This window comes from Vipera berus (assembly GCF_964194415.1).
Source record: "Vipera berus genome assembly, chromosome: 6".
Classification (NCBI taxonomy): domain Eukaryota; kingdom Metazoa; phylum Chordata; class Lepidosauria; order Squamata; family Viperidae; genus Vipera; species Vipera berus.
The window spans coordinates 1,436,247-1,455,845 of record NC_138208.1 but is presented as its reverse complement, the minus strand read 5'-3'; the positions used below and the strand labels follow the sequence as shown (position 1 = coordinate 1,455,845).

The following is a 19,599-nucleotide window of genomic DNA, read 5'->3' as shown; positions in this document are numbered from 1 at the left end:
GAAATTGTTTATACTTGTCACAGTGAGTGTGGGAATTCATCTTCTTAAAGGTGAATTCTTACATTTTTATTTTCTTGCAGTTTTTCTTTCTTTTACGTTTTATTGTTTCTGGTGAGTTGCCTATGTACTTTAATTTGCAGATCTGTAATACTGTAAGTTTTTCATGAGATTATTTATTTTCTTTTAAAGTCTTAGTTTAGGTTTCACAGGATATAATAATTGTCTTCAGTATTTTGAAATCATTATCAATGAAGAACTCAGATTTTCATATTTTTAACTTCTACGGATCCCAGGTACATAGTCCTTGACTTATAGCCATTCACATAGTTACCATTTTTCACACGACCATTGCGTGACTCCTGTGGTCCCGTGATCAAAATTCAGATGCTGGGCAACTGGATCATATTTATGACAGTTGCAGTGTCCCAGGGTCATGTGATCAGCTGGTTCTGAAGGGCTACCATATTATCTGTTCGCTTGGATTTTCAGTAGAGTCCATAAGTAGGTCCAGCTTGCTCCTTCTCATTATTGAACTATGGCTCTTTACAAAAAATAAAGAGATATTTTATGAGATATATAATTGAATATTGTATCCAAGCTGTTAAACTAAACAATAAGAGTTTGGACACTCATCCTTTACTTGTCTGTCTAGCATTTTTTCCCATAGGACTGAAGTGCTCAGGCACCTGTCCTCCCCCACCCCCAGAAAAGCAGGATGAGGCCAGAGGGTCGGAGCGCGCCACCGCTCGAAGATAGCGGGGGCGCGATCCCAAATTTCGATATGGCCCTCTGTTCATCCGTCTGCCACCATTCCCAATCACCGTGGGGATCAATGTCCCCACCCCATTCCCTCGGGCCCCAGGACCCTCCCCCCCACCGCGGCGACCATTTACCAACCTGGATTGGGAAAGATCCAGCAAAGTCCCCCCAACTTTCTGCTGGAACTTACATCCCTCCCCCTCCCTAGCCCGTAAAAAAGTTTACATAAAAAATCCCTAAGCCTCCTCTTTGTCGTATATATATGACCCTCCTTCAGAAGTAACACAATATTAGCTTCTGACCATGTTGGATGTATTTCCACCCCTATAATATTCATTATATTCATTACATCCTTTAATGGCTGACGAAGTTCCCTCTTCAAAACATTTATAATATTGACTTGTAAGTCCATCTGGGCCAGGAGCTTTGCCTGATTTCATTTTTCTTATAGCTTCAAAGGTAGTTATTGGGTCATTCATAAATTGACTCTGAGCCTTTGAAAGTTTCAGCAAATTTTGTCTAAGGAAATATTCCTCCATTTTTTACCTAACTCCTGCATCCTATACAAATTAGAATAAAAATAGTGAATTTTTTTTAATCTGGTTGTTATTAGTTATTCCTTTATTACCTTCACAAATGTTTTTAGTCTTTCTCTTTCCCCTCTCCTCTCTTAATCTATATGCCAACCCATCTCCCTGGTTTATTTGCAAACTCAAAATGTCTTTGCGTTACATAACTCAGTTTTGTTTCTATTCCTTGGATTGTTAACATACAGTTGTTGTCGTAATAAGTTGATTTGGTGCAGAATTTTAGGGTCCGTAGGTGACTTTTGCAAATCAATTTCTTTCTATCTGATTGCAGTCCAACTGGCGCAGACCTGGCATGCATCACGGAAACCTGGCTGGGCCCAGAGGGAGGGGTCCCTCTGACTGATTTATCCCCCCCAGGTTTCCGTGTGCTACATCAACCTCGAGCTCAGGGTAGGGGAGGTGGCGTGGCGATCGTTATCAGAGAGACCCTCCATCCGCGGGAGGCCACTGCCCCTCAGATAGACGGATGTGAATCCCTCCTCTTAAGGTGGGGTCCTGGTGGTCAGTTGGGCCTACTTCTGGTATACCTCTCTCCAAGCTGCACAGCAACGGTTCTACCCAAGCTACCTGACGCCATCTCAGGATTGGCGGTCAAATTTCCAAAGCTTATGGTACTGGGAGATTTTAATCTACCTTCCCTGGGCAGTGCATCAGAAGTGGCCCGAGAGTTCATGGCCTCCATGACGGCCATGGACCTTACTCAAATTACTCAGGACCCAACTCACGAGGGAGGAAACATGCCGGATCTAATTTTTGTCTCTGGGCAGTGGCTAAATGGGATGGGTGGGGTTACTCCAACATCACAACCCCTTTCATGGACAGACCACTACCTCCTGCGGTTGGGCCTCCGTCACGTCACCCCCCAATGTCAGGAAGCGGAACCGACCAGGTGGTTCCGCCCCAGGCGCCTGATGGACCCAGATAAATTCCAGATGGCGCTTGGACCGATTCCCACCTCCCTCTCCCACAACCCGGTCGAGTCCTTAGTTAATGCCTGGCAACAGGCTGCTTCGGAGGCGCTCGACCGCGTTGTCCCTTTGCGGCCTCTGACCCGGCGCAAGTCCCGACTCGCTCCTTGGTTCTCCAAGGACCTGCGGGAGATGAAGCGCCAGAGAAGGGGCCTAGAGAGCATTTGGAGAGCCAGTCGGTCCGAGTCTGACCGAACACAGTTAAGATCCTTTTCTAGATCCTATCTTGTGGCAATGAGGGTGGCAAAGCACGCCTACTTCACCACCCTCATTGCGTCCGCAGATAATCGCCCGGCCGCCCTATTTAGAGTGGTCCGCTCCCTTTTAAGTCAAGAGACGGGAGAGGACCCCCTACATGGACGGGCTGAGGAATTTAGTAAATATCTGGTGGACAAAATTGCTCAGATTCGGGCTGGTCTGGACTCTGACTGGGCAGTATCTAACGAGAGGAAAACGATGAAGTTGGCCAAGTACATTTGGGAAGAGTTCGATCCTGTGACTCCGGATGAAGTGGACAAGATCATGGGGAAACTAAGTGCCGCCACATGTTTGTTGGACCCGTGTCCCTCCTGGCTAGTCTATGCTTCTCGGGAGGTTACACGAGGCTGGCTCCTAGCAGTTATCAATGCCTCACTGAGTGAAGGGTACTTCCCTGCTGCCTTGAAAGAGGCGGTGGTAAGGCCCCTCCTCAAGAAACCGGCACTGGACCCAGCTGTTTTAAACAACTTCCGTCCTGTCTCCAACCTTCGCTTCCTTGCGAAGGTCGTTGAGAGCGTGGTGGCACGACAGCTCCCTTTGAACCTGGAGGAAGCTGAATATCTAGATCCGTACCAATCGGGTTTCAGACCGGGGCACAGCACGGAGACGGCATTGGTCGCGCTGGTGAATGATCTCTGGCGGGCCCGAGATAGAGGTTATTCTTCTGTCCTGGTCCTATTAGATCTATCAGCGGCTTTTGATACCATCGACCATGGTATCTTACTGCGTCGTCTTGAGGGGCTGGGAGTGGGAGGCACCGTTCTACGTTGGTTCTCCTCCTACCTCTCGGACCGTTCGCAGACGGTGTTGGCAGGAGGGCAGAGGTCAAGCCCTAGGCCTCTTAATTGTGGAGTGCCTCAGGGTTCGGTGCTCTCGCCCCTCCTGTTCAACATCTATATGAAGCCGCTGGGAGAGATCATCCGTAGCTTCGGGGTGAAATATCATCAATATGCTGATGATACCCAGCTATTCATCTCCACCCCGAACCAACCCAGTGATGCCCTCGATGTGATGTCCCGTTGTCTGGAAGCGGTACAGATTTGGATGGGAGAAAACAGGCTTCGACTCAACCCGGCCAAGACTGAGTGGCTGTACATACCGTCATCTCGTTTAGTCCAAGAGGTTCCATCTCTGACTATAGGAGGAGAGATGTTACCTCCCATTGATAAAGCACGCAATCTGGGCGTCCTCCTAGATTCACGACTCAGTTTTGAAGATCACATCGGAACCGTGGCTAGGGGGGCATTTGCCCAGATTCGTCTTATATACCAATTACGCCCCTTTTTGGACCGAGATGCCCTACGTACAGTCACCCACGCACTCGTTACCTCCCGTATTGATTACTGTAATGCTCTCTACATGGGGCTGCCCTTAAAGACCACCCGGAGGCTTCAGCTGGTGCAGAATGCAGCTGCGCGGGTTGTGATGGGAGCTTCCCGATACTCCCATATTACACCCCTCCTGCGGGAGCTGCATTGGCTACCAGTTGCCCTCCGGGTGAGATTTAAGGTGCTGGTACTTACCTTTAAAGCCCTACATGGCTTAGGTCCGGGATACTTGCAGGACCATCTGCTGCCGGGAACAAATTCCCATCGTCCAGTACGCTCACACAGAGAAGGCCTCCTCAGGGTACCGTCAGCTAGGCAATGTCGGCTGGCGACCCCCAGGGGGAGGGCCTTCTCTGTGGGAGCACCAACCCTATGGAATCAGCTTCCCCCTGAGCTTCGGATAGCCCAAAACCTCCAATCCTTTCGCCGCGGCCTCAAAACACACCTGTTCCACCAAGCTGACCTAGACTGACAGGCATCTTAATTAATTTATATTTAGTATTTTTAATTCATTTTTAAATTCTCTAATTTTTTATTGCACTGATGTTCTCAATTTCATTTATCTTGATTTATGCACTTATTATATGTTTTATTGTGAGCCGCCCTGAGTCCTTCAGGAGATAGGGCGGGATATAAATCCCATCAATAAATAAATAAATAAATAAATAAATACCAGTTTCTGCAAAAAGGTTGTAAACTGTGGTCACGTGACTGTGAGGCACTTCAAATGGCTGAATATACAGTCCAGGGGGCCAAGGGCCCAAAATGCGATCACATGATCACGGAGGGAGGGGGGGACACTGGGACTTGGAAAGTGGGTCCTAGGAAGGTGTTTTTTTGGGTGAGGGAGATATTCCATTGTAACTTCAAACCGCTCTCAGGGCTACTTGTACAGTATATTGGATTTCCTTTCTCCCAGGGGTAAGGCAACCTCGGCTCTTTTATGACTCGTGGACTTCAACTCCCAGAATTCCTCAGCCAGCCACGCTGAGGGGAAAGGGAGAGGTTTCCAAGCTGAGCCAGGCTGGCTCAGGAATTCTGGGAGTTGAAGTCCACGAGTCATCAAAGAGCCAAGGTGGCCTACCCCTGGCCTAGGCCTAGGCCACTTTATGACTTGTGGACTTCAACTCCCAGAATTCCTGAGCCTGCCACGCTGAGGGAAAAGGGAGAGGTTTCCAAGCTGAGCCAGGCCGGCTCAGGAATTCTGGGAGTTGAAGTCCACGAGTCATAAAAGAGCCAAGGTTGCCTGGCCTAGGCCTAGGCCACTTTATGACTTGTGGACTTCAACTCCCAGAATTCCTCAGCCAGTCATAAAAGAGCCCAGGTTACCTACCCCCGCCCTACCCTTTATTTCAGGCAGTCCTGATCTATCGACGTTGTGTATTTTGTCGTGCTTGAACTTTGGTGGTCTTCGTCCAAACAGAGAGAGAGAGAGAGAGAGAGAACGGTGGGACCTCGGCCGTGAGGTGAACCAAAAAGAAACGGTCAGGAAAACAACCGGCAGAAAGCTGTCCCAATGAGTCTCACTCAAGGGAGGGGTTTCGTAGAGCTTCCATAGGAAGGGGCAGTCTACCTTGGGAGATCTAGGCCTTTTGGCTTTCTGAAAAGAGCAGGGTCCCTCAACACTGGAACTGGTCTAAAAAGAGGATCCGGTGGTTTGGGGCGCAGCTTCAGTAAGGTGAACAATATTTTGTTTTGGTAGAATCTGTTCCACGTGGGTTTTTGGTTTTTTTTTCCTTGTCTGGGCTGCTTATGAGAAATTACGTCTCAGTTTGAAAACCCGAGAACTTCTCTCTCTTTTGCTTAAAAACAGCATCATCTAACGATACTCTGGCAGTCAGAAAAAGGTGTCTGCACCTAAGCAGAAATAAGGCGGGCAGCCGAGCCTCGACGGAGGGATGTTGCGACCAAAAAAAAAAAGACCAAAATCCAGAATGGCAACACAAAGGGAATCAAAATGGAAGCTGACGGAGAGCTGCGTTAGGGAGTCTTGTTCAACCGGCTAGCTTAGTGGAGCTTCCACGTAAAGAGGCAGTCTACAACCCAAGAGCCATGCAACGGGCAGATTCGGTGGCTTCTTGGCACGTTCCTAGAGACTTTGGGCCGGCGCTGGTGTGTGTGGAAAAGGCGGATTTTGAGGGGATCCCAAAGGAGGCCCATCATCTCCTGGGGGGTTCTGCTGGCTAGATGAGGTCATCCGTTCAGTCCAACTGTCACTTTCCATCAGAGCGAAAATGGCTTCCAGGATGTAAATAGGTTTTCAGAAGGGCTGCGGGGAACTTTCCCCCTTTTTGTAGCCAATTGCTCAGAGGACTGGGATATCCCGCGGAGGAGGAGGGGGGAAACCGGCAAATGTGTTCCAGTTTTATTTTTATTTCCTTACTGGGGGCTAAAAGATCTGGTTGAGTACTTTTCACCAGGTTGGGATTCCTTAGCAGCCTTAGCAACCTGGGAGGGCCTTCTCAGGGTACCGCCGGTTAAGGAATGCCGACGGGTTATTCCCAGGGGAAGGGCCTTCTCTGTGGGCGCACCGGCCCTATGGAACCAACTACCTACGGAACTTAGGACTGCCCCCGACCTTCGCTCATTGCGCCGGGACCTGAAAACTTGGCTCTTCGAGCGGTTTGGCCCAGACTGAGGGGTTTTTAATTTTAATTGGGTTTTAGATTTACTTTTGGGGCTTGAATTTAATTAATTGTTTTAATTGATTTTAATTTTTGTATTTTATGGTTTTAACTGCCCTGTAAACCGCCCTGAGTCCTACGGGAATAGGGCAGTATACAAATTCAATAAATAAATAAATTAGGAAAGCCTTTTTTTAAAATTAGAGAAGCTCCACGTGGATGCAGAACGCATCCAGTCATGAAAAAAACAAACCATGGTTAAAAGCGAGGAGCTCAAGCCAGGCACGTCACTTTTTCCCCATTCTGGTTTCTGGAATCAAAGGGAGTGTGGGGAAAGCAGGCTTTAGTTGGTCCCTTTCCTGACGTTCCCCTTTTTCTTCTCTCTTCTAGGGCTTTTTTTTCAGGTGTCTTCCTCACCTTGCGAGGAAAACGAAGGCCAAGGAGACACCAAAAGCCAACGCTCCGGTTTCTCCCGCCTGCCCCAAGACTCCTAGGAGAACACAAGTCACATATATGGGGGATTCGGAGCTGGTGACGAGGGAGCCATGTGATGAGTGGGCGCTTTGGGTCGGGCTGCTCCTGACCCACTGAGCACCCCCTCCTTCTGCAGCTCCTGCAGGCACGTTGGCTCCCCACACGCTCTTCTGCTGCCATTTCGCTCTGCATCATACAAAAGCTCTGCATCTGCCAGCGCCTGTCCTGGATCCCCAAACGGAGCTGGGTTTCCGAATTGCCCTCCCAGAGAGAGCAGGAGTTGCCTAAGGCCTCACGGAGAAGAATCCACCAGCTCCGTGAACCAGAAGAAGCTCCTGGATAGATGGGACTGGGTCTCGAGGGGAGGAGGGCTGCAAAGCAGGCTCTGATTTTGGAGCGTTTTCTTCATCGGGGAGACCTAAAAGCTTGCTGAGCACCTGCCTCCCCCTTTCCCAGAAGTCGCCAAAAAGAAGAGGAGTGGGAAGAGGAAGCAGCCCCTCTTTATAAGGACGGAAAAAGAAGATGGCAACCTGAAAAGACCTAACTGTGGACCCCACCCTCATATAACCTCTCTCCTGGGGGGAAAGGGCAGGGAAGCAGGGGTTCGTCTTCCTTTCGATCCACTGGGTAGTGGATTAGGGGATCCCTGGACCAGGCGCTAATACGTGTCTCGATGGGACAAAGGGAAGGCGGGGGGTGACTCTGCAAGACCCTTTGGTGACAGCAAGCTGGAGGTCTCTGTCTCTCTTCCAGCTGCCTGAGGTCCAAATTCTGAATTTGGAGAGGGACGAAGAGGAAGTCCCCATTAATGAAGGTAACCTTCTTACTGATGAAGTAATAAATGAAAGTTCTTAGGGCTGGTTACCAAAGTTAAGTTAAAACTGCAAACCCACCCCACCCCAAGTCCTGTGGTTACAGTTTGGGTGCTTGACAGCCAGTCCACACTTACAAGCAGTTGCAGCTACTTGGGGCTACGTGATCGTGTTTTGCAATAGTTTTTGTTGCTTCCTGTGGATAATCTGGATTTGGGCTCGTGAGCACATAATTTGCTTTAGGACCCGGTAACTCACTTAGCAACCGTTATAAAAATGATCTTACAATTGACCAAAATTGAGGAGTCAGTGATTGTCCTAATTTGAGGACGACCCTATCGTGGTTTCCAGCAACGTAGCCAAGAGATGAACTTGCAGCCTCTCTGCGTCCGTCAGGGGTTCTCATTGTGTGGATATGCACAGGCTTCCCTTCCTTCTTTCCTTCATCGGTCCCACTTTTTCCCCCCAATGCAGGTGATTTGATTGTAGAAGAGAGATACCTTCTCTCCACCATCCTGCAAAGAAAGAAGCAGCGTACAACTACCATCCTTCCCCAAGTCTTATATTATTTTTGCCTCCAAAAGAGGCGTGAGGTCTTACTTTCGGGAGGAGTCTTATATTTTCCGCGAAACCCGCCTCGCCTCCCAGTGGCGGCACCAACAGCCCATCCAGTAGGAGGAGCCCACGGCCGCTCGTGGCAGGAGGCCTCGCGGCACATTGCACCGCTGCCGCCACAACGAGGCGAGGCAGGTGGGGGAGGGGGTGGAGCTGCCCCACACGCCCTGCACCCACTTCCTTCAGCCCTCCCCCCCCCCCCAGCCAGGCCATTCCTTGCTCCCTTTCACTCCCCACCTGAGCCGGACTCCCGTACGGAGGCTTTGGAGAACAGGTTGAGCCTCCTTTCTGGAAAACCCATAGATATTTTTAAGATGCTATCCTATCAGCCCTGGTCCTTCTCTTTATTAAATGACACACTCCCAGTTCCAGCTCCTGCCCCCTCATTTTGTTTCTTATCTTTCTTATATATCTTTGTTTGTTATATATCGTTGTTATATTTGTTAGATATCTTTGTTACCTTTCTTACATATCTTTGTTATATTTGTTATAGAAATAGGTTCTGTTCAAAATGACGTACATATTGTTAATACTGAAATAAAAACATTTGAAATATATATCTTTGTTTGGTATATTGGTTATATATCTTTGTTATATTTGTTATATATCTTTGTTATATATATATATTTGTTTGCTATATTTGCTATATATCTTTGCTGTATTTGTTATATATCTTTGTTATATTTGTTACAGAAATAGGTTCTGTTCAAAATGATGTACCTATTGTTAATACTGAAATAAAAACATTTGAAATATTTCTCCCGCCCCTCCTTTGTCACAAAGCACACAACCTATTCACATCTTTGTCCTCTTGGCATTTGTGTTCAAAAAATGTGCAGGTGCCCCTTTTCGAGTGTTACTAGGGGGTGGAAACCAACTCAGCATCTTTTTCCAAGGAAGGGTCTTCCACGGATCACAGATCTCGGCCGTCACCACAGCGGAGAAAGGACTTGTGTTCTACAATTGTGGGTCTGTTATGCAACCCAGCCTCGAGCAGGTGCAATCTCTGGCTCAAGGGAAGAGGCCTGGGACAGTCTCAGTTCGGAGTGAAATTGCGTATTCTCTGAAGATACGGCCTCTTTTGCAGGCCGGGCCTTCTGAGAAGGCCGTGATGCTCAGGGTGGTGTTTGGTTCGTCTGCGCACCGCACTCTGCTATGCCCAAGGCGGCTGTCCTTCTCAACCCTTGATCTGGGCCCATCATCCTTTCATTGTGTAGAGCAGGGGACGTGGGGACTTCAACTCCCAGAATTCCATGGCTGGGGTCCACAAGTCTTAAAGTTTCCCAGCTTGAAGACCCCCTGATCTAGATGGCTGGGTGGGGAATTCTGGGAGTTGGAGTCCTCAGGCCTTAAAGTTGCCAACTGCTATAGTGTCTACCTAGCCTCTTCCAGAACCTCAATTACAGGGAATGAAGATTTGCTGTGACCTTACATCTCTTCCATTGAAGCCAACATCTACCATGTTCGGGGATCTAACTGTGAGACGGATCTAGGAGTCCTGGTGGACAGATAGTCCTCAACTTGCAACCTCTACTGAGCCCAAATTTCTGTTGCTAAGCGAGACAGACATTACGTGAGTTTTGCCCCATTTTACGACCATCATTGCCACAGTTGTCAGTGAATCACTGCAGGTGTTAACTTAGTAACATGGTTGTTAAGTGAATCTGGCTTCCCCATTGACTTTACTTGTTGGAAAGTAACAAAAGGGGATCCCATAACCCCAGAACACCACAACTGTCATAAATACATGCCAGTTGCCAAGCATCCAAATTCTGATCACATGATAAGGGGATGCTGCAAATATGAGTCAGTCATAAGTCACTTTTCAGTGCCATTCTAACTTAGAACAGGCACTAAACCAGTGGTTGTGAGTCAAGGATTATAAAAAAAAGTTGTATTATAAAAATAACAGAAATAACATTTTGCTGGGAAGCATTAAAAGTTTAAGGATTTTTAAAAAACAAAAACAAACTCTCCCCATAAAATTTAGTATGTAGTATAGTATAGCCTGGAAGAGATATAATCTGGTTCTCTCTTCATTTTCTACTTTTAGTAATTCTGTAATAAGCAGTACAGCAGTAAATTACGTCTGTATTTTTACTTCTTTTGCAAAGAATTTTTCTGCACTTCCAGCTAAGGCCCCTGGCAGAAAAGGGGTTAATTACCAGGTGTCCAGTGTCAATAGAGGGGAACCTGCCATTTTCTCTCCATGCAAAAAAAGAAATTTTCCTTCTCCATTCATTCCGCTAAAAGGCAGCAATCTGTTGACTGACTCCAAAGTCAGCGCTTTTATCAATCCTTCATCAGCGCTAAAACTCAAGCGTCCAACTGGACTGTGAAAGAATACCCATACACTGGCAGATCGTTCTTGGGTGTTTCAAAAGCAACAGTGGAATTTGGGTCCCCCCCCCTCCAACAAAATGTTTTATGATCCTTTTCCTCGTTGGAGAACAAGAAACAATTCCCAAAACAAAAAGTCAGGTAAGAAACAAATGCAGTGCTTGCTTCCAATTGAGTTTTGCAATGCCTGTATCTTTTTTCTGCGTGTTTAAATTTCCTTGACTTTGTCAACCCATTTTGTAGTAGACTTGCACCAGACTGTAATTTTAGGAAAAATTTCAAGGATTTATTCTTGTTCTGAACGTCGTATCTCTTGAGTTTTGATAACAACGACCAATTTCCTTTTGTTTCTGTTTTTGGCAGGTTGAGAATTACTAATCTAGAGAGAAACTGAATATGAGTTATTGCTTTATTGTTGGACAAGGTGGGATTGTTTGCAAATCTTAAGAGGTAAATTTGAATCATAGAAGGATGATCTAGGAAGGCATACGATAAGTAAATCTGCCATTCGTTTACTTTTATTTATTTGTTTACCATTTGAATTGCTGTATTGCTGCATTTTCAGAGATCCTAAGTAGCAACCTGATACATGTAGCTCTCCACTTACAACCATCCCTTTAGTGACCCTTCGTACCTACAACGGCACTGGGAAAAGGTCAAAGGTCAGAAAATTGGGTCATGTGAGTGACCCACTTTATGATCATCACAACTTTCCTTTAAAAATCCCCCTAATGAACCTGGAGATATTTTGAGAAATAGTTTCTGAAAAATTCTCTTACAAATTTTTGAAACCTTCAGATAATGATAGGGATAATAAATAAATAAAAATAAACTTGGAAGGGACCTTGGAGGTCATCTATTCCAACTCCCTGCTCAGGCAGGAAACCCTATACTGTTTCAGACAAATGGTTGCCTAATCTCTTCTTAAAATCCTCCAGGGATGGAGCATGCACAACTTCTGGAGGCAAGGAGTTCCACTGGTTAATTGTTCTAACTGTCAGGAAATTCCTCTTTAGCTCCAGGTTGCTTCTCTCCTTGGTTAGTTTCCACCCATTGCTTCTTGTCCTGCCTTCAGGCACTTGACTCCCTCTTATAAAAATTGGAAACATTGGTAAAATTGGTAACATTACGCATTTTTTAATTCTGGCTTCACCTCTCTCTCTGTACTGCCTGCTTGATAGCCAGATAGTATTTTATAATTTCAACTGCTTCTTGTATCTGGAATCTCTCCAGGAGCTGGGCATTATATGCAAGGTAAGTTTAACATCAACAACAGACTCCTGGTTAGGAAAGTCTTCTTATTCCGTTTTCTAACATGAAGGGTGTTGAGCAGTCCTTGGTGTGGGAGAAAGGCCTGCTCCGCTCTTTTGAGACTGAAGGAATTGGGGGAATTTAAACAGGCAAAGAGGAGGCCAACGGGGGTCTAAGGGAACACTCCTCACACTTTAAAAAAAAATGAAGAAAAGAGCAACAAAGGTGATTAGGAGACTGGACAATGAACTGTTGCAGGGACTATTGTAGGTATGTCTAGTGTAATGAAGATGGAGGACTAAGGGTGATATGAGAGCTGTCTTTCAATACTTGAGGGAATGCCACAGAGAAGAGGGGGTCAACCTAGTCTCCAAAGCACCTGAGGGCAGGACAAGAAAGTGTAAACGTCAGCAGCTACCTGAAGAATATATATACAGGTAACAACCAATCACAAGGTGACACTTGTTGGTACAGAGAATATTAACCAATCACATTTCTTCCTTTCCCGCTCTTTCCCTTGTCTCTGGGTCTGTGTACGTGATCTTCCTGCCTTCACAAAATGGCGTCCCTGACGGAAGCACAGTTTACAGAAGCAAAATGGCGGCGATTAGGCTAATAACAAGAATACCCTTTTGTACAATCCCTATAAAAGAAAGGGTGGAAATTCCTCAGGGATAGATCCAATCTGGAAATAAGGAGAAATTTCCCAACAGCGAGAACAATTAACCAGTGGAACGGCTTCCCTCCAGAAGTTATGGGTGCTCCATCACTGGAGGCTTTTTAAGAAGAGACTGAACAACCATTTGTCCAAAATGGTATAGGGACAGGATCTCTTCTGCTCAGCCAGGGGGTTGGACTAGAAGACCTCCAAGGTCCCTTCCAACTCTGTTATTGGAAGAAGGCCAATGGCTATCCTTTCTCTGGATGCAAAATAATGGTGTTAAGATAGAAAAACGGATTCTGGTTGAGTTTTAGGAATAGTTTTTAATGGGATCATTCTTGAACAAAGCAACTACATAATTTCTAAAGCAAGGAAATTAGCGGCTACAATTCCAAATGTATCTTGAGTAAAAGCTTTCTAAAGTCTGAACCAAGAAGTTCCAGAATTATTTTCTAGGCCTAAAATACCATTGGAAATTTAAAAATAATAATAATAAAAAAATCACCATGGGAGGAAATCTTCCAAAACTGCCCCCCACTAGGATGTATCACAGACTCCCTTTCAAGGGAGCAAGCTGTATGGTTCCTGGCCCAATAGTAATTCTTTATTATTCTACCAGGTGCTGGAAATTCATTATTATTCTACCAGGCGTCATTATGCAAACTCGTGATCTGCCTCGTGCAGTTCAAGCAGCTGTGCAAAGATTGGGAGCGATTATTCCGTAGGTTTGCAAACGGCTTCCTAATTCCACGGAGAGTTACGGTGGTCAGCTGCAAAGAGGTCACTCCGGCAGACAGCCCTGAGTTTCTCTCCTTCCGCGTTCCTTCCGCCTTGGAGAGACGGACCTTTTGCCAAGGAGATGTTCCCGAGATGTTTCTGTTAGTGGCTCTTTCAGAAATCCTCCTGCTCTGGGGCTGGATGTGCAGATCGGAAGGCCTTTGCTCGCCTACCAGGTTTTACAAAAACTGCTGGATCCGACAGTTCCCAGGCCTTTCCCTTGATCTGGAGCATTCCCAACAGCAAGGAGCACAGATCCTCAAGGTTTATGTTGCACCCACTGCCGGACAGTGCAGCCGGGCCTGCTGCATCCTCCGGGATGGTAAGGAATTATTTTCTTCAGGAATGACCCGAGGGACTCCACATGACAAAGTATTAGCCTCTTGGTGTATCAACATGACAAAATAGCAGCCTCTTGGTGTATTTAATATATTTCTTTTTTAACCTGTTCAAAAGCAAGGCAGAACATTTCCTTCCTTCCTTCCTTCCTTCCTTCCTTCCTTCCTTCCTTCCTTCCTTCCTTCCTTCCTTCCTTCCTTCCGTAAGGTTTTTCAGCTCAGAATCCAAATAAATCCCAATGAGACTCTGAAGGCGAGGCCTCTGAACACAGCTTTATTTTCTTTGATCAAAGAATATATGCTGGGCACTCCACTCTCCTTTAGACAGAAGAGAAGATGGAGAGCAGAGAGAGCGTGTAATCAAAAGGTTTTTGCTTTTTATAAACATCACAAGGTCCCTACCCATCTAAACAGTTCGTTTGAATCTCATTAATCTATCCTGGCTTTACACTTCTGCATCTCTAAGCTTGAACACACAGTAGCATAATAGCGGGCAATTAGCCCATTAACTTTGTTACTTTGCAGGCCTGCATTTTAAAGCCACAGCAGAGAAACGAGAAGGGGAAGATTTAGGATCCAAGGAGAGTGGTTGAGGAGCAAAAAGTTGCAATTCCTTAGTTAGGCTTTCCCTTGAAACAACACAGTTTAAAGTAAAAGAAACATTTTCTTTGGTCAGCACAATTTAGAATACAACGGAGCACATACAGAAAGCAAGCAAAAATAAATGGACAATAGCTGCTTGACATGAGAGATTGATTATACATAAAAGATTATATTTTGAAAGATTATACTTGGCTTGATTTATTTATTTATTTATTTATTTATTTATTTATTTATTTATTAGACTTATATACCGCCCTTCTCCCGTAGGACGCAGGGCGGTTCACAAGGTTTTTTAAAAACAATACAACAAATTACAAAACTTAAAATCAATTAAAAAGATTATATTGACCTTGAAATAAAACCCCAATTAAAATACAATTAAAATCCCAATTAATATTCTCAGTCCCAGTCCTTCCTTCCTTCTTCTTTCTTTCTTTCTTTCTTTCTTTCTTTCTTTCTTTCTTTCTTTCTTTCTTTCTTTCTTTCTTCTCTCCTCTTCCTTCCTTCCTTCCTTCCTTCCTTCCTTCCTTCCTTCCTTCCTTCCTTCCTTCCTTCCTTCCTTCCTTCCTTCCAACAACTCAAGGCAGCAAGAACTGAAGAAGCTTCTTGGATGAGAAGCAAAATGTCTTTGAGGAAAAACAAGTAAGTCCAGTTGCCTTTTGAAAAAGCACCTTTGGGACAACCATGACCCAGATGACTGAGAATCTCCATAGACATTGTTTTTTTTCTGAACTAGTTCTTTGGAGTTAAGGAGTCTTGCTTTACTAAAAGCAAAACAGGTTGTAACAGTAGGAAACGTTTGCAAAACCATTTAATACCATACAGCATTCATAGTCTTAGGTTCCTAAGCATAATAGTAGCCTGAGAATGGAACCAACGACCCAAAGGCACGGGGGCTCTTTAATTTCCAACGCATTTCCATCTACAAGAATGGTGTTTTTTTCCTGTTGAAATTACTTGCCTGACATTGAAAGTGAATTTGGAATTATGAATGAAATTATAATGGCTTTTCCTATTGCACGTTCCTTTCCATGCGCTTCCTATTATTATTATATTATATTATATCCTATTACTATCCCAACACTCTGATGCTAGAACCATCTTTTAAAGTCTCCCCAAACCATTCATTGCATTTCTTCAGGCAAGCTCAGAGCTGAACTTTCAAACAAAGAACAATTCTCTTGCACGGCTCTGTCTCTCATGCGTGCTACAAGCTGGTAGGATAAAGGGACTAACTGAAATAAGAGCTGAAGGACTAAATCCATCTATTACCGGAATATTGATCTGGCACAAAAAAAAATCCGTTTTCATATGGTTAGGTATTCTGACACATAATCCTGTCAGCATATAACCTGGTCTTAATGCTTAGGCAAAAAGTATGAAAACATCAACTCATTAGAAAGATAATCTGTTTAATCCTTTTTTAGCTAACCTTTGACCAAGATTTGGGGGTGGAAAGTCATAGGCCTAGAGAGTTATAATATTTAGCATTTCTGTTTTCAGACGGCTGAGGCATGAGCTGTCACTACTATGTTCAACGAGAGCATCACTGGTGGATTTAAGCAACCTGCTTCAGTTCAGTCTTGACATCACTGCCATATTATCACAGCAATATTATAGATTTAATGTTATGTGGTTTGAATGTAAATCTACTGAAGGACCTCAGTTTATGAGTTCACAGGTTTATTTCAAGAACCAAAGGGACATGGATCAGCTTAAAGCAGGGGTCTTCAAACTTGGCCCTTTTATAACATGTGGACTTCAACTCCCAGAATTCCTCAGCCAGGCATGCTGGCTGAGGAATTCTGGGAGTTGAAGTCCACAAGTCATTAAAGGGTCACAATTTCCTCACACTGGCTGAGGAATTCTGGGAGTTGAAGTCCACAAGTCATTAAAGGGTCATAGTTTCCTCAGGCTGGCTAAGGAATTCTGGGAGTTGAAGTCCACACATCATAAAAGGGCCAAGTTTGAAGAACTCTGGCTTAAAGGTTCCACTTGATCTTTCGTGATTTGATTGGACTCTCGCATGTTGTTAGGGCAGAAGACCCCCCTATTCACCAGGTCCTACATTGTACCCAAAATGTCTTATGTTCAATTGGCTGGACATTTGGTTTAAAGAGCAGGCAACTGGGTCCTGCATCGGATGCTGGCTTCTGCATTAGCTTTCATGTCAGATCAATTCTGTGATCCATCAAGTGAAGACCTGGCTGTCTGAAGTGCTGGGAAAAGAAGAAGAGGATGACCAGTGAGTTGGACGGACTCAGTTGCAGGGGCCATTGGGAGACCTGAAGGAGCAGGCCAGAGACGTGTCATCCTGGAGAAGACCTCTCTGTGGGATTGCTAAGACGTTGACACCAACTCAGTCAGTCAGTCACGCCCTACTTTTTGTAGAATCCCTGTCTCTAATGTACTCTGATCCAGTGTGTTCTGTAGAACTGGGAGTTTTGGGAGGAACGGATGATATGCCACGGAGCCTCTCCCCCCTCCTCCCAAAAAGCATCCTAATTTGGGGGGGGGCATTTTTTTTCCATTAATAAGTCCCACAATCCCACAAAACTCATCCAGTGGGACTCTTTGCTACAGGCCAGCTAAAAACTTTCTCTTTTCTTTCTAGTTTTCTGTAACTTGGCTGTTTTCTACTACAAAACCAATATCCACGCTATAAACTGCATTCACATGTATTGCCCAGTGCTGGAAAGCTGCATAGTGAAACCTACAAGAAACGTGGTCCTCTATAATATTACACCAGGTAAAGCATTTTAATGTATGTATGTATGCATGCATGCATGTATGTATGTATTCATTCATTTATGCATTTATGCATTTATTTATTACATTTCTAAACCACCCATTTCCCTCAGAGTATGTATGCATTAATGCATGCTCAGGGGGAAAAGTGATTTGCATATGTGCATAACTAAAATCCAGATATTTTTTTTAAAAAAAGAGCAACTTATGGTAAAACTTCACAGCAAAGAAGCTGGAAGGAAGTACCAAATATCTACTAATCTTCTATTGGTATGGGTTATAATAACAATTATAATACCATTTTAGGATGCTTTGATTGCTGAGCTATAATGTGATGTCTTAAGAAGGTGTGTGTTTTTTTACTGCAGAAGATCACTTGCTTTTTTTTAGAAAGTGTCCAGATATGAAGTTTGTTTGCATGTTTTTGTTTGTTTGCCAAACTTTTTACTGTATAATATTTAGTTTATTCAAAGAAAGCTAAAATTCAAAATACCAAGATGTTCTTTTTTTAAGAGACAAGAAGAAAGAAAGAAAGAAAGAAAGAAAGAAAGAAAGAAGAAAGAAAGAAAGAAAGAAAGAAAGAAAGAAAGAAAGAAAGAAAGAAAGAAAGAAAGAAAAAACCACAGGGTCTGTGGCATGCCTTCCCTGCCTGAACGCGTGGGATAGGTTGATGTGATGGGACGAAGCTGGTTCATAGGTAGCCTGGCCCTAATGCCATGTAGGTCTTTATAGGTAACAACCAACACCTTGGGTTGGACCCAGAAGCAAATTGGCACCCAGTGCAGTTCGTGGAGCAGAGGTATTGTATGTGCCCATCTTTAGGCACCCAGGATAGCTCATGTGGCTGTATTCTGCACCAGTTGAAGCTTCTGGATACTTTTCAAGGGTAGCCCCACGTAGAGCACATTGCATTAGTCCAGTCAGGAGATGACCAGGGCACGAGTGACCGAGTGGAAGGCCTGCCTTGTCCAGGAACCGGAATGGTGCACAACACAAAGAGGGACGTCTATAGATCAGATACCGTTGGATGAGAGAAGAGAAAAATTAAAACTTTCTTCTTTCTTGGGTTTCCCCAGGTGTCGACCCCGATCTTCTTGTTTTCGAGAAGCTCTCGTTCAAAGATATAAACCCCCGGTCTTCTTTTCATAAATGGGAGAGGCAGGGCGGGGCCCGGGTTGCTGGCTTAGAGCAGGATGAACTATCTTCCACAAGATTCCTTTTCCCGGAGGCCTCCTCTCCCACCACAGCCCCAAAGCCAGGCGTGGACAGGAGCAACAGGAGCTCAGCAGTAGATGTTGCCCTCAAGAACTCAGGCGTCACATTGACGGTGTTGGCTTCGGCCAGGGACGATTCGGTGAAAGCAGCGGAGATTCCTCCAGAGAGAAACAGCTCTACCCCCACTTCAGAAAATGTCAAGGCATCTTCTGTCTCTGTGCCGGCACCCGTGCAGATGGCATCGCTATCCCCCGGCGTGGTCCTTCCCAATAACAGCAAACTCTTGAATGAAACCAAAGTCTACAGTGGAAGGAACAACAGTTCTGATGAAGATGAAGGCCAGCAGCCCTCAGAGGAGACGCCGGCAGGAGAGGCCTGGTTGCCTCTGATTGTACTTTGTTCTTTGGTGGCCTTCACGGGCTGCTGCTGCTGCTGTCGCGGGATCCTTTTGGCAACAGGATGGAAAAAGAGAGGCTGTTATAAGCCAAGGCGGCGAGGAAGATCTGCCCCCAGCCAATTCATAAAATACTCTGCCATTAAGAGCAGTTTTTAATGGTCAAATTCCAAATTCATCAGGAATGGAGTGGAGTAGAGTAGAATATGGAATGGAATGGAACGGAACGGAACAGAACAGGAAAACAGAACAGAACAGAATATAACAGAATAGAATAGAATAAAGAGAATAGGAATAGAATATAGAATATAGAAAATAGAATAGAATAGAATAGAATAGAATAGAATATAGAATATAGAATAGAAAACAAAATAGGAATAGAAAATAGAATAGAATAGAATAGAATAGAATAGAATAGAATAGAATAGAATAGAATAGAATAGAATAGAATAGAATAGAATAGAATATAGAATATAGAATATAGAATAGAAAACAGAATAGGAATAGAATATAGAATAGAATAGAATAGAATAGAATAGAATAGAATAGAATAGAACACAGAGAATAGGAATAGAATATAGAAAACAGAATAGAATAGAATAAGAAATATAGATCTATCCCACTTTGCAAAACTGGTTTCTCTGGATCTGAAGTAGCAACATCTGTTGGAGTGAAGCCACCTGATCAGCGTTAACGTTCTTCAGAAGCAAAGCAAAGATGGGTCTCCTAGGAGGAACTTGGCTATGTCAAGGCAGGACACTGGACCTCAGTGAGGTGTACTGCAGACCGAATGTCAGACTTCCTGAGCTTAAATGTGTGTATTGGGGTAATTGGACAAGACACA

The 19,599-nt window shown here is 44.7% G+C and overlaps 1 protein-coding gene and 1 long non-coding RNA gene across 2 annotated transcripts; both read left to right on the top strand.

Moving 5' to 3' along the window:
• The first annotated feature begins 4,770 nt into the window (after positions 1-4,770).
• Positions 4,771-8,985, top strand: LOC308670121. Its single transcript, XR_014026950.1, has 3 exons — positions 4,771-6,015; positions 6,918-7,815; positions 8,288-8,985. It is a non-coding gene; the product is annotated as an uncharacterized lncRNA (long non-coding RNA).
• Positions 8,986-13,274: 4,289 nt separating this feature from the next.
• Positions 13,275-18,953, top strand: MANSC4 (MANSC domain containing 4). Its single transcript, XM_081331346.1, has 3 exons — positions 13,275-13,779; positions 17,013-17,147; positions 18,223-18,953. The coding sequence occupies exons 1-3, from the start codon at positions 13,551-13,553 to the stop codon at positions 18,912-18,914; spliced, it is 1,056 nt and encodes a 351-aa protein (XP_081187472.1). The 5' UTR covers positions 13,275-13,550; the 3' UTR covers positions 18,915-18,953.
• Positions 18,954-19,599: the final 646 nt, after the last annotated feature.